The following is a 14,905-nucleotide window of genomic DNA, read 5'->3' as shown; positions in this document are numbered from 1 at the left end:
CTCTTAAATTTTCACATTTTCAGAGCACAATTTTTTCGTGCTACACAATGTATATGCCCTTCGGCGGTTTAAGTCACTTCACAACATTTGGGCTTAAACATCGGCTTGCACCTTCAAAACGCTCAATCCATTTCCGAGAACGAATAAACCTTTCATCCAGTGATCACATGGTAGGGGCAGGCTTTGTGCAAATCGCAAGCGCAACTTCATGATGCTTTAAGGTTGATATATCAGTGATTATTGTCACTGATGATGGAGAAAATCCCAGGAGAGTTACAAAAATACTCTGGCGTAAGTAAAAAGTTTACAGGACTTAAAATCCAGCGAGCAAAACGGCTTAAGCATTCAAACACCCCACGAATCACTCTCGACCTCTGGGACGAATCAGTGACTCTCCCTATTGAAGAAAAAGTAAATGGTTCAAGATCGCTCGGAGATTTCCGCGGCATGGATTCTGCAAGTTTCTCCGTTTTTCACCGCTTTTATGACTTGGGCTGGCAACAAATGCAGTGAAACCCCGAGAAATATGCGGTGGTTATTGTATGGCTCAAACTTTTCACTAACCGTTCACTATTAGCCAAAAATATACGGAATGAGACCAAGCTTTGCAGAGCAGTAATATTTGGAAATAATTATCATGATCTCACGATAAAAGCCAGTCCAATCGTCTTAGGCGATAGTTGGCAACTTTATCAGAAACACTGACTTTCCGGTTTTGCAGTGGCCAGAGTTATCTAATTGAACTGCCTTACTCGTAAGATACAGCAGTCGCAGGATGATAAGATATTTTAAAAAGAGCAAAAAGGAACCGAGATATGCATTGAGAACACCCTTTTTAATTACATGTCTTGATCGTTAACCACTAGTTTAGGAAAATTCGGGGGAAAAGTTCAACCGAAATAAAAGAGCGGATTTTATTGGCACGACAAAGTGAGTCCGAATGAACACTACATATATTCCAGCTTTTTCTTTGAGCTAACATTGTCATAGAATATCTGTGTTCTATCGACTGGCTCCATTCTCAACCGAAAAAATTGAACAGTCTAACGTAGAAAGGTAGAAAAAACGTCTGGCACGGGCCACATCTGAAGGTGGGGTTCAATCGATTGAAGCGGCTGATATCAATTAGCCGAAATCATAGTCAGATTGGCACCTGGTGAAACTATAAGAACTTTTTATCAATGCTATTTTTTCATGGTTGGCAGTCGAGAATTTTAAATCAAAATAGATAGAGAACTATGCCTATAACCACCTAGCAAATTGTATCTACTCGTTGGGAAACAAGAAATTCCTAGAATTCACACGTCTTCAATCGACATTGCAATCCAGATATGTGCCAAAAGCGATTTTTCTAAACTGATAACATGACCAAAAAAACTTGCCGAAAATCATTGCCATAATACCATATTCACAAAATGAGCACTAAAATCCAACTCATTCAAGTACACAATCACTTCGAGGAGGGACGATTAAGGCTTGAGATTACAATGGAAATTACGCTATGAAAGCACCATACCCGCTGTACAATCGGTAAATAGTAACTTCATAATAATTTGCATTCACTAAAAGCTAATATCGAAAAAACATCACACTTACGGCCCTCCACTCGCCATGATTTCAACCCATGGGCCCGAGGCTCCGGAAACTTCGAAATCAACAATGTCCACATTTGTTGTTGGTGACGCGAAAATAACATTCGAAGGATGCGAAGACGGTGAAATCACAAACAAAATAATTTACCACGCATACTTCTCTTGCCTAAACAAGCCAAAAATTGAAATATAACAGTATACATAAGCAGAATAAGACGACGACACCACGCCAGAGCCGTATCTAAATGTATTCGCAACGATCCAAATACCCATAGGTATTGTTTTAACACTGTTTTCAAGTAAGTTCTTGAAGAATCCTTCTCAATACTGTTGCAAAATCGCTGCTTACTCTTCCGAAGAATTTACTTAAACTTGACGAAATTAATATTGATTAAACCTTTCCTTACACAACACTTCAGCACCATCAATACGATTAGAATGTCCATTTGTTTTTAATTTCAAATTTCCAAGCTCTTTTCCATTATTCGTGATCGGAAAACACGAAGATCTTTAGAGCAACGCACGAGAACATATTTCCATTCCCACGTTCTCATTTTCTACGAATTATTGATCCCCCAAGTTCTCTGAGATTTCAAGTGACAAGCTATGCCCAACCAAGGTTCTCCTAGAACGAACTTAATAACCTTAGATACTGGTAAGTGGTTTAAATAGCATTGGCTTATTAAAAAAACCGGCAGTAGTGTGAATTTGAACCAAAAGTATTCTACAATTTTCGCTTCTTCCATAATCAGCGCCTATAACTCTACATCCATGAAAACATTTAGCATCCATGAACTCACCTTAACACATTTCGACTATTTTATCAATTAGGCTTATCCACAATTTCTGAGCATGTGATTTCTTTTGGGAAGGCAAGATGAAACACACCTTGACCTAAACTAAAATATATTTAATTTTAATATTTTTACTAAGAGGGAAATGATCAAATTCGTAGATCTATTTCATTTCGCCCAAAGTCGGCCTAACGGACTTGCCACTCATGCAAAATGCTTAGCGAAATGCGAAGATGGAGCTCCTGTTTTTCCTTATTTTTTGAAGAATTCCAGGATGCTGAAAGAAATGAAAACCACCAACCGACATATTCAATTCCTTTTTCCTACGTTACCTCCCGCGGCGTTTCCGGGAATTGAGAGCGACCCCCCATGCTGCAGGCCCTTGTGGAGCGGCAGAGCTAGAAGTGGATATTCTTTCAAATGGCTTATTTGTCTCTCTTCAAAGTTGGGCTGAGGAACCGCGGAATTTCTTGCACTAGAGATAGGTTGTTACGGTTTTTTAAATTGAATTCAAACGAAATTGGAATCAAGAGATCGGCGTAATGTTGAAATGAAATTGACTGACATTCATTGTTCCGTTAATCACGACCAAATACTATCAATCCCGATTTAACAGTAATGACGTGCTGAAATTTTTTGCGTAACTGTGTATTCCAACTCGTCCTTTCGATATGCACTGCGTGAAACTAAAGGGGCGTGTTTTGACCGCGACCTTTCGTTACACCGCGTGCAGGAATACCATACGACATTAGGTTTAAGAGAAAATAAAAGACTTGTAATGAATGTTCTTTGACACTTGATTAGCCATGTAAATGAAGGGGAAGCTCCAATTGTTTGCAAATTCAAACAAATCAAATTTTCCATTCCGGATAGCTTACAAATGCACGGCATTACCGGAAAAAATCAAATATATTTTCCTCAAAGGGACCATAACATTCGATCGTAGCACATCTTTCAAATCGACCTCGAATTTTAATTGTCGCGATTTATCATTTGTAATTCTACCTACATAACGATCCTCATCTCAAGCCAACCAACAGCATGCTAATTCCACGCTTTCCGGTGGTACAAGAAACCTCGTGACCAGATGGCTTACGCCAATGACAAGTTTTTTTTACAGTTCGAGTTTCGCTGAACAATGTACGCCGGTAGGATATGAGATGATCATTCTCCCCTTCTAATATTCCCAGTCCTCTCGTAAATTTGAAACATACTAATTCAAATAATATATAAATATATTTCGTGTACCCAGCCTTTTAATCCTAACAAGAATATGCTAGCAGAAAATGACAAACTTGATAAAGGAATAGCGAAAGAGAAAGGTGAAGTACAAGAAGAAATCTTTGCCGGACTTTTGCTTCCAACAGCCGCTTGATTGGTTATTGGTATGGCATCAAGTAATCTGTAGGGAAGTATCCCCCGAACTTTGAATTCTTAATACGTTTTGAGCCAGTGGATGGTGCAACGTCTAGCTGTCACTACTGTTGTCGCGGTAAACTAGCGCGGCCGGAATGAGTTTATCTTCCCCAAAATCCCCACAACTTGATTATCCCCAGCTGCAACCGATTCAGAGTTCATTTGAAAGGAAGAGGGTGAGCTAATTAGCCGATTCGAATTCGGTGGAGGGGGAGGCCAGAAGCAAAGGCTCGATAGAAGTTCACGGACCAAAGGAGAAATACAATTGACTCCATCTTAGTGAAAATGATGTTTTGCGATGAAGTAAATTCAATAAGAAGATATAAGGGATTGATGTTTTCGAGTTTAACAGCTTTGATAGTAATCGCATTTTAAAACCTTGAGAAATACGCATGTGTACTCTCGACGCTTAGGTATATTTCGAAGTATCACCGACTTAGCCGTTTCACTTATATCGATTACCGTGGGCCAAATGAAAAGAGGATTGCACGCTACAAACTGCTAGGAAAAAGGACGATGAAGAAAATATACGATTTTAGAAATCGAGCATTGCAGTTTTGCCTCAACTGAATATCACATACGTGACGATGAATGGAAATCCAATAGAAACAGAACATCTCAGATGAAACACACACATCGCTTTAAAATTTGGAATGCACAATGTCATAGTAACTTATGGTGTATCCCAACCCTTCTTGATTTCATCGATATTGATTCTGAGCATAATCCATTTGGATACAATGAGCAGCCTCCCTTTCTACCAAATCCCACAAACCATAGGACAATAAAACTCGAATAGTGTTTGAAAAATCCATGCATTTATCAGACTATAAGAGTCAATCCTAATCTAATTTTTCATTGATGAACTATTGATACTGGGTAGGAATAAAAATGATGTTGTTATTTATTACAATGCATGCTATAAGCATACTCAAATAAACTAAAAAAAAGTTTTTTTGGCATTTTATGGTGAATTTGAGGAAGACAAATCACTACATAAAAAGAACTTCTAGGTGAATTAGAAACATGTTTCTTTGTTGCTAGGGTGGATCTATAAGAGTAACCAACAATAGTGAGCCCACCAAGAGGATATAAATTTTCTGAAAATTTTACGGCTATCAAGACCTTAAGGATTACTCACATCTTTGGCGTAAAATATCAAAATGATTGTATATACTCACTGTAAAGGCAGCACGTTGTCAACATAGCTTCCAATGTAGTTCCCTGGTGGATAGTAGTTTGCAACCACAAACACTTGCCCCTTACGTGACTTGGCCATGGCCACTCCTAGCTCAGCACTGTCTTTCCACACCACCTGAGTGAAATGACCTGGAAGAGAGTGTTTGTTTTTTCTAATCACAGCTTATCATTAATAGACAAACACAATAATTATTTTCGATCGATGTTTCATTTTACTTTGGAAATTTACAAAAAGGAGCACATAGTTATTATCATAATGCCCGAACACAAAGTGACTTGTGCATTTTATTTTAACCCACAACATAACAGTACAACTATCACTTAATTGACTGCATAACAGTATTTTTATTCGTGTTTTTAGGACCCATTGCCTCTATCATTAAAAGGATAATAAAAACAATATATATGAACTTGCACTGAGGCAATTCATTCTTACTGCAAGTGGAAAGGGTAGATCTAAAAATATTTTATCTCAAAACCTCTTCATTAAATCACCACTGAGGATATAAATTCCGTGAGCCAGTTCGTCCTAAACTTTTTCATTTCTTAAATATTCTGACTGCAAGACCAAGTGACGTAATTGTCTACAGCGATCTATGGCACAATTATGACAACTAACTGCTTCCATTTATCAATCTTGTTTTCTACTAAAATATTTTGATTTTACAATATATTTTCAATTTCCTCCAGTGGAGCTCAGCCAATCACTCATTTTTATTACCTGGATTGCAAATCATTTAATATTCAAGCCACCACATGCCAAATTGATGGCACAGTTTGAAGTTGATAATGTGGTCATTTGAGTAAATTGAGGTCATACAAAACTACATTTTGAGAATTAATTGTACAGTGACCATCTCAAAACTCTAGCAAGCATTCATTGTAATTCTGAGTGAGCAAGAATACTAACCTGATTTGAGGTTACCTGGCTCCTGCCCAAAAGTATGCTCTTTTATTTCGCTATACCAGTTGTCCACAGGTTCTCGACCAGTTACCTTGAGATCTGGATTTGTGGACCAGATGAGAAATATATTTTCTCCATATTCACAGTTCACTCGGTGTTCAATGTGCCCCCTGGCTGCTAATCGTTTAGCCCATTCTTCACTAAATTTGCATATCTAAAGACAAAATTTCAAATGAGCACCATGATATGCCATTAACTACCCCACATCAAAGTGATTAAAGCACAAGCCCCTCACCTTTTTGTTCAACTTGAGAGGTGGCACTCCATGTTTTTGTCGATACTCATTATGTGCACGCAGGCACTCCTGCTCAAATGAATCTTCCTCATGAGATCCTTCACTGTCCACACTCTGCTCTCCTTTTGGCTTGGGTTTCAACCAACTGAGTTTGCTTTCACTCTGTACAAAGGAAAACGGAGGAAATTTTAATCCCCTGTTATTATTACACCCAATAATTATTGGCCAAAAATCATAAGGTATTACCCACAAAGCGAAAGTATTTAAAAACTCCAGTATCTCCCTTAAAAAAGAGTGATTCTGGACTGTTTAAATAGTTCAAATCAATTGTGATCACATTAAATAACGATTTTATAATAAAAAATGATAGGCACAAGATGAGGCAAACCAAGTGTTTAAAAAAAATCAGCCACACCTGCTTTACTGGATCTGACTTTGTCGTTCCATTGACTGCAGTTGGTATTTTTGATTTACCACTTTCAGGAACTGGCTTTGCTTTGCTTGTTCCTGGAAGAAAAAGAACATTTATCTACGAGGTGGGAAATAAAAAATGCATGGAAATAAAAAATTGATTAATTTTCCTTGCCGCAGTTTTTAGATAATTATTAACAAAGAAATAATTAATCAGCAGCAAAGGCTATAGGTGACTGAGTACTCATTCTTTAAGTTCCATTAGTTCCCTTCTGACATGCCATTAACCCCCTCTGAACCCATCCAACCAATTAGTAATATATATTGATTCTGAATGAATTATATTTTTATCCTTCATATTTTCTAATTATTGCTCAGGCTCGGATAATTTTTATTCCTCAAAATAAAGTTTCAAAAAAACTAATGTTTTACACATACTAAAGGCATTTGAAAAACTCATTAAGGATAGTCATTAAAATAATGGCTCAGCCTAGTAATATAATGCATATTTCAAATTATTGAATCTCAACCCATTAAATATTTCTCAAATTAATACTAACCTTCTCTCCGTCCCTGAGAAGTTATGGAAAATACGGTTCTTGACTTCTATAAGTTCTTAATATTACTTCAATTAATGGGAATATTATTTTTGTAGGGATTTCCATGGTCTAGTGAATGATAAACCATTTTACAAGTGGCTATTGAAATACCTCGTAAAAGAATTAACCTCTTTGATTGGATAGAATTGTTAAGAGAAGTAGCGATCGTCCATGATACCAATTCACCTTTCGTTTTCAACGACAGAAAATAAAAATTCAACATTGAAAATTCAATCCATTTCGTATTCCCTATCTTAAGAGCTCGTTCATAGCATAATAGCTTAATGATTGCAGCTTGGTTTCAAAATTGTAGAAATGTCCTCAGTTCTGATTATCGAGAGAATGGTGCTCGGAGTTCTTTAATGTTTGGGTGAAAGGCTACAAAAAAAATTTTTAACTTGTATCGTAGGGTGGGAAATTCAAGGATGTTTGAGAAGGAAAGCGATTGAGCGGAGAGAGATCTGCGTACTGACAGTACTGCCATTTCGTATGCCCAGTCAGCACAAGCCGGATCAGTTGTACGCGGAGTCGAGGTTGAGGAACCCCGTGCTTTCATGTACGCGAAAGGCATTATTAATTACATCGCCTACGCAGTTGCGTTCCGCCAATTAATTCTTTGGGCGTAGCAACTCTTCCTAATGGTCATAAAATTGACTCCACGAATCACATTTTATCTGTAGCATGCCATGTACATTATAATGATGATTCACCCAACACACGGGTCTGAGCCGTTTTCTCAAGGCAGCTTAAAAACATGGTGATTCACGGTTCCGTCGCGATTTTGTCACGGGTTGAAGAGCGAGGTTGGGTCTCTCATTTGATTAAACGCCAATGGTTGGATTCTTGCGGTTAGAAATTGCATGTATATATGCAACCAGTGGGGAGAGTAAGGATCACCTTAGCCAGAAATGACTTAAATACCTTATTAAAGACTAATTGTTGCTGGACGTCCGTTTTCAACCTTACGAAGATTATCCATCTATTGTACGAGCTTATTTATTATTGTTCCATTGCTATTCTACGAGCCTTTATATTCTGATGGGACCACGCGGTCTCGCAAGTTGCATTTTACAGCCCAATTTCTCTCCGAGGCAAATTTCTTGCGAAGGCTTTGGGAGTTGAGATAACGGACCACGCCCTGCAACACAGAGATACTGGCAAAATGAAATAATTCTACCTCGACTATTTGATCTAGATGTTTTAGGAAAAATTTGGAGGTTAAACTAAAACTGGAGTCTTAGGATATATTAATTCATTAAAAAACGGCGGGAATCAAGCCATGAAATTTGAAACGTTGAGTAGAGCGATGCTAGGTGGGTATTGAACGCACAGCGTCCAGGGCCAGAGGTAATTATCGGTGGTGAGGGGGGAGCGAAAGGGACTAGTTCATTAAAGAAACATTCCGGTTCCATCCTGGGCTGGGTGCTTAAATAATTTTCAGAGCATTACGCCGTCCGTCAACAAGGGTCATAAGCTATGGAAGTTACGGCGAGAGTTCGAGGATTGAAGCCGACATTTTCCAAACCACCCGCTCTCCTAACAAATATCCCCGCCTTACCCTAGTTGCCCACGTCTTGAGAAACGTTATTGGTAGGAGCATCCACAAACCTCCTATAAATTAGCGCCATCTGAGTCTTCTGGTTTCATGGATTCTAAAGGCTGATGAAATCGAAGTCAGGGGTTTCTGATGACTGCCGCCCATTATGGTTTCTAAACATACCAATTGAAACGAGAGGCAATAACTAAGAAGCTTAATTTCATCAACCATAAATTTTACTAAAAAAAACATTAAAACGTCGTGTCCATATCTTTATCTAATTTATTTTACTAATTCACATTAATAACTTCTTTTCATTACTAATTTCCAAAACAAAAGGCGAAGTTTTCACGTCAAATTCATTATAATGAGTATTTTACTCCCTAAGGGAGATTAAAAACGCTTTCCTTAATTACATATGAGAAAATAAATACGTAAAAATGGCCCAAACATATTCTTTCAATTAAATTAAAAACGTTCAGGTTAATTAAAACGTTCTAAAGTAACACGCTCAGTATATCCATAGACTTTTTAACGCACTCATTTCAAAATAGACTGTAGCTCCAGTTAACCAATGAAGGTTTCATGCATATTTCAGGAATATTTTAGGGTCTCTTTCCAAAAAAACCGCTATTCCGGAATTGCTTCACTCTTGATATGAAGTAGAAATTGTAGAAAAATATTTTTTTAAGAAACAATAGGCGATTGTAATGGAGAAATCAATTCATAAACTGTATTTCGCCCGTACTTGTAGCTTGGAAATGAATGTCGTGGAAACCATTATGTGTAACAACGTGGACATCACAAACTGAGTGAGGGGCACTTGAGTTGTGCTAGCGGGAAAAATAAGGCAAGGGACAAGGAAACATAAAATGGAGAGGAATGATATAAAGGATTCATGATGCCATGATAATGTGAATTTGATATTTGCATAAAAGACGAATATCAGAAAGGGCGTCATGCTCAACGGACGAATGAAGGTCAGAGAGGAATGGGTGGAACGAGAAACTCGTGTGTGAACATCGCCGAAGAGATTCTCAAGACGAGAACTATTAGGTGCATGACAAAAACAAAAGAGCAAACATAAAGATATTTACGAATTTTACAGAGAACGAAGTAGGCGTAAAGGGGGCAATATGACAGAGAGTCACCCAAATCACATCCCATCCCAATCACTATCCCAAATCATAATCAAATGTTAGTTTTTTTCTACTTCAATCCCCACAAAAAATAGCGGAGTACACATTGTATGTATGCCTCTCTTTGTCCTACTTTCTGCTGCATTAGCACACACAGGCACAGGCAGAACACTCGACTGAGTACTGTGAACATTTTAGGAAAGTCATCAAGAAGTTTCAACTTTCAAATGAATCAAGTCAGTCGACCAAGTGTGGATGAAAGGCAGTAAGCTCATTGCAACGTGTGTGCCAACTCAGCTCTTTCCGTTATCAGCCGAATAAGGGTCTGAGCTTCTCTGTTACCCCAGGCTCGTCGACCAGATTCAAAAGCTAGAATCTCGATTTCATGATGGCGGCATGGAGATCAGGAACACATAATTCATTATAATTATTACTAATAGTAGCCTACTGGTTAAGGTTTGCTTGGCCGAGCACATTTGACTGACCAAAACCTACCTAAACCGGTAGACTTAACATTAATTAGGTAGTCATTTATATGATGGTCTGAATATTGTGTTACTAGTCCCAAAATATGATGGAGAAACGAGAATGCTATGTAATTTGGGTGCGATAACAAAGATGGGCGAAGTATACATTAAAACTAATGAAGATTTTATTAATCACTACCCATAAAAGTGTTAACCTGTATCCAAATGTTATAGGCGATGAGTAAATATGGGTGATGATTAACAGATAGGGTCATCTGAGCCACCAAGGATATATATCCTGAATCTATCACCTCTAAGGAGGCAATCTGATGTCGGATAGGATTCAAGGGAAGGAAAGGTGGAAAGAGTTTCACAAGGAGCGAACTAATGTCTAGTACGGAACATTACCCAGTTTATCATTTATGTGAATATCACGGAGGTGTTCTGGATCGTGAACATCTAATTGAGTATATAAGGAGCCCTTATTTTTATCGGTGAAAAGATATGATACCTGATGAACCAACGCATCCTTATTTCATATCATGTCGTATTTCTTATCGATTGTAATTTTATTGTTGCCTATTATATTGGACTGGATGCAAACGGAGCTACGCAAGTATCGTCAAAGGTCAAGATTCAGAGCCTTGTTAAAAAAAAAACAATTTCCGTATTGCATAATGTCGCGCTGTAATAACTTTCAAAATTAGCTGAAGGTTAAGAGTAATATCTACATAAAAACGCCGGCTTGAATTTATTTGTGTTTTGACGGTCGAGATGTATTGTCAACATTCAAATAACTACAACTGGGAGGGATGACAAACTTGCATGAAACCACGCAAGATTGAAAAGATTTCACGTTCAAATAAGGAGTGCAATACCGAGGTTCTTAATACTATGGGAAAATTTCTACGAAGGAGTGGATCTAAGCCAAAAACTCTTGATGATACACGCATCGTGAACACAGCGATGCATGAACTTAGCCACCTAAACTGTTATATACTTACCCATGATGTTTTCATTTCTCAAATGCTTTCCGTATGCGCCAATACGTAAAAGCATAGCATGCATACGCGTAGGATATATAACCAATTATATATATATATATATATATATATATATATATATATATATATATATATGGGTGCATGTACACCCTTAACCTATCATTATTTCCTTACGGGACATGCAGAGGCAGAAGAGCCTGACTTTTAGAATATGCTCAAGGAAACTTACTCTTTCTTACCAAATTCTTCCCTATCCATGCATATTTCACAGACTTTTGGAGCATTTAGCCACTCCCTCCGATAATTATTCCACAAAAATCATTTAAGAAAAATTAAAACGTTATTTCGCATGACCCCTAGAACGATTGAGTTAGTTTCCAATAACATTTATGGTGGCGGCCGTCGTATGTTCTCGATTTCAATTAATTATGCATAACATATTTACCATAGTATTTATAAATATATATCCCTTCGTCTTATCTAAATAAGCAATTTAACACCGTGTTGGAAATGTTTTCGACTGATTTTTGAGGGATAAGAAACGCAAGGGGTACGTGGCTGGGTTTGTAGTAATACAATTATCAGGGTCAAAAATATATATTCCGTTTCCCTGGAATCTGACGTTCCATTCAGCGCTAAAACCAGTCTAAAATTGTCTAATTGTAAAATTGTCTATTTGTAAAATTGTCTAATGGTAAAATTGTCTAAAACTAGTCTAAAATTGGCAAATATATATGACTCTGATATTCCACGGTAGGCTGACGCATACAGATACATGTGACCATACCAAATCATATGACCAAAGCGGAAAAGTTTTTTGCCTCATCGAAGTTACAAAAATCGGCGTTTCTCACATAACTGCACATATTTACAGTGATTCTCCTCATTGCCAAACAATACTGACGTTGAGGCCCGCGGAAGGAAAGCAATTACACAAATTTCTCGGGATTTTCGTTTCATTGACTTTCACTGACCTCTTTTAAGAGTGTCGGACAGAAGCATGTTTTCCGCTCAAAAATATCTTCATGACCAAACCATTTATCAAAAGATCTCTGCAGGTGTCTCTAACATCGCTTGTTATTTTCGCTTCGTTCAAATGGATGAATCAATAAACTGGCTAACAACAGCTGGATGACTTCAGGCGCTGTATTCAACAAGAAAATTCGTTGTTGGTGACAGCACTAAAACCTTGAAATATTTGCCGAATAAATAGATTAGACCTTCATTCAATAGGAAAGTTTTTTTTGAAAGATGGGAAAACGGCAATCTTGATTGCAATCTTGCTTTACTTTTCATACTCCCTTGGCGGGCCTAGTGCCCAAAGGTATGATAGTAAAATACACATTTCAGTGGGCTGGTCAATGGTCTTCCCAAGGGCCGATCGAACATTGTTAGAGAATATTAATACTCGAGGCTAAAATACTTATCCACTTAAACGTGTTTCTTCTGAAATATATTTCGCGATGATTTCTCTTCCTCATTTGAAGGAAACAATTCAAATTTCGATATCTTCAAATCAGTAGCCTCTCAGTTTCATTAGGTAGCTATGGCGAAACGTTTTGGAAGTGTAGAGAGAATGGTAATTTTTGCGTGACACGTAGGTATTGGGTACGTATATCATTGGAAACTATTTGAGGAGTTACTTCGTGGAATTTTTTCATCACACGTACATGTGAAAACACTGCAATTCCACGAATTAATTTTTATTTTCCGCTTCCACGACCATGGTTCTACCACTGAGTGGCATCATCAGGTCTCCAATCTGTTCCCAAAACTAAGAAGAAAACTCTTCACGTTGGATATTCCCAAAATGGTACATTATATTCCAGACTTTCAAAAATGAGACTCTTTTCTCAATATTTTTCCGAGCTTTTGAAGTTATTGAGTTCCCCATGACTCTTTTCCTTACATCTCGATTTCCTCGACGGTGCTGCCACCCTGCCCCTCCGAGAGACTGCGAAAGGGTGGAGTATCAGGCATGAAAAGAGACAAGGTTTACCTCTGAAGTTGGTCGGCGCGCTGCCACCCGCGTAGTTCATATAATGATGGAATATAGAAGTGAATAGCTAAACTATATTGGTTGAATAAATCAATTATGACTATAATAATATTAAGTGGAAAACACACCAAGTGCAAGGCCAAAAGAGAAAGAAACCGTAATAATTCGCTAGGTATACCTAGGCACCCTTCCAAAATAGCTCCCAGCCCGTGACTTCCGTGAGAGTGATAGTTACCTAACAATTTTTATGTTTAAAACTGTAAGTCTGAGTCAATGGAGCGCGAACGGTTGACTACTCAGCGCTGCCCTCCAAAATTAATGCATCGGAGGCCACAATTATGATCACACTCCGCACAGAGTCTTCGTGCCTTTCACTAAGGAAACTGTACTCCATTTTGCTAAATTATCCCGATTGGATAAGTCTGTTTGTGAGTTCAAAATGCGAATAAATCATTTTATTCCAAAATCGGCAGTAGAAATCGGGACTACAACGCATTCAACAGGCTGAGGCCACATCGTACCGCAAACACCAAAAAGCACATTGGCAGTGCCCGTAACAGAATCTGAACCTTCAGATTCAATGGCGATGTTTAATTACTTTAATCTAAATGTCTCTTTAGCCGTGATGTTGAAAATGTATCATTATCCCCATCGTACTACGTTAGGCATGATCATGCCAATAAAATTACCGAGATTAAAGTGTAGAACAGATAGATTTAAGATTTTATTTTTTCCACGAATGATAAGGGATCAAAATAACACCATCCAACCGCGGTAGGGGTAAAATATTCCGGTCAAAATTAGCCTGGTGTGTATTCATCCCCTGCCATACACCCTAGCGGTGGCATTCAAGGTAATAAAATATCTAACTTTCTCACTTACAGAGATGGTTGAACGATGCATGAAAACTTTTGAAGGACAATTAAATTGATTATTATAAACTGAGGTACTTCACGTGCTTACAAATAAGAACGTTAACTACACATAAGTAGAAGAAAAACTCAGACAAAAAATCACAGACAAAACGTACGCAATATGACGATGTCTTCGCAGTTTTTCGTCCGGGTTAGGTTTTCAGCAGACAAGGCAGCGAAAATCTGACTAGGTGGAAAACCCCCGCGAAAACCTCGAATCGTGCTCCGGGAAAACACCGAAGCAGGTTTAAAACGTGTCTAACATGCATCCTGCTCATTAATACGGAACCTGCCCCATCGGAATGATGTCTTTCTATCTATCAGCAAGGGAAACAACCATAATAACAGTAAACGATCCCAAAATTTGTTTTAAATGAGAGGGTAGGGAGCTCACGTAATCATCAGGCGCAACGGCGAGTGCAATTCTCACATCAGGGTAAGTAAAGGGGTCCAGCTCATTTCCCTGAGCCGCCCGTGGTTTCCCAAGAAGATCTGGTACCCGAAAAATAAAGGTTTGTCACCCAATGCAAAGCTGTCCAACGGCGGTATCGAACCAGGGTCAGTTGGTTGCCAAGCACTCTACCTATTGGACTTCAAAGCCACCGAAACATCCATGAATGTTAAATATAAAAAT

The 14,905-nt window shown here is 38.2% G+C and overlaps 1 protein-coding gene across 3 annotated transcripts in view; it reads right to left on the bottom strand.

Moving 5' to 3' along the window:
* The window catches only part of LOC139690072 (uncharacterized), a 145,330-nt gene that overhangs the window by 4,589 nt on the left and 125,836 nt on the right, over positions 1–14,905 (bottom strand). For all 3 annotated transcript variants that reach the window (XM_071587271.1, XM_071587272.1, XM_071587270.1), the window contains 4 exons: positions 6,617–6,708; positions 6,202–6,363; positions 5,913–6,120; positions 4,984–5,131 (listed from right to left, as the gene is read on the bottom strand). In XM_071587271.1, the coding sequence (XP_071443372.1) occupies positions 4,984–5,131; positions 5,913–6,120; positions 6,202–6,363; positions 6,617–6,708 (610 nt within the window). The remainder of the gene's footprint in view (positions 1–4,983; positions 5,132–5,912; positions 6,121–6,201; positions 6,364–6,616; positions 6,709–14,905) is intronic.

The sequence above is a fragment of the Hetaerina americana genome, unplaced genomic scaffold, assembly GCF_022747635.1.
Source record: "Hetaerina americana unplaced genomic scaffold, ioHetAmer1.1.p SCAF_3, whole genome shotgun sequence".
In the NCBI taxonomy this organism is placed as follows: domain Eukaryota; kingdom Metazoa; phylum Arthropoda; class Insecta; order Odonata; family Calopterygidae; genus Hetaerina; species Hetaerina americana.
This window is presented reverse-complemented; position numbering and strand designations above follow the sequence as displayed.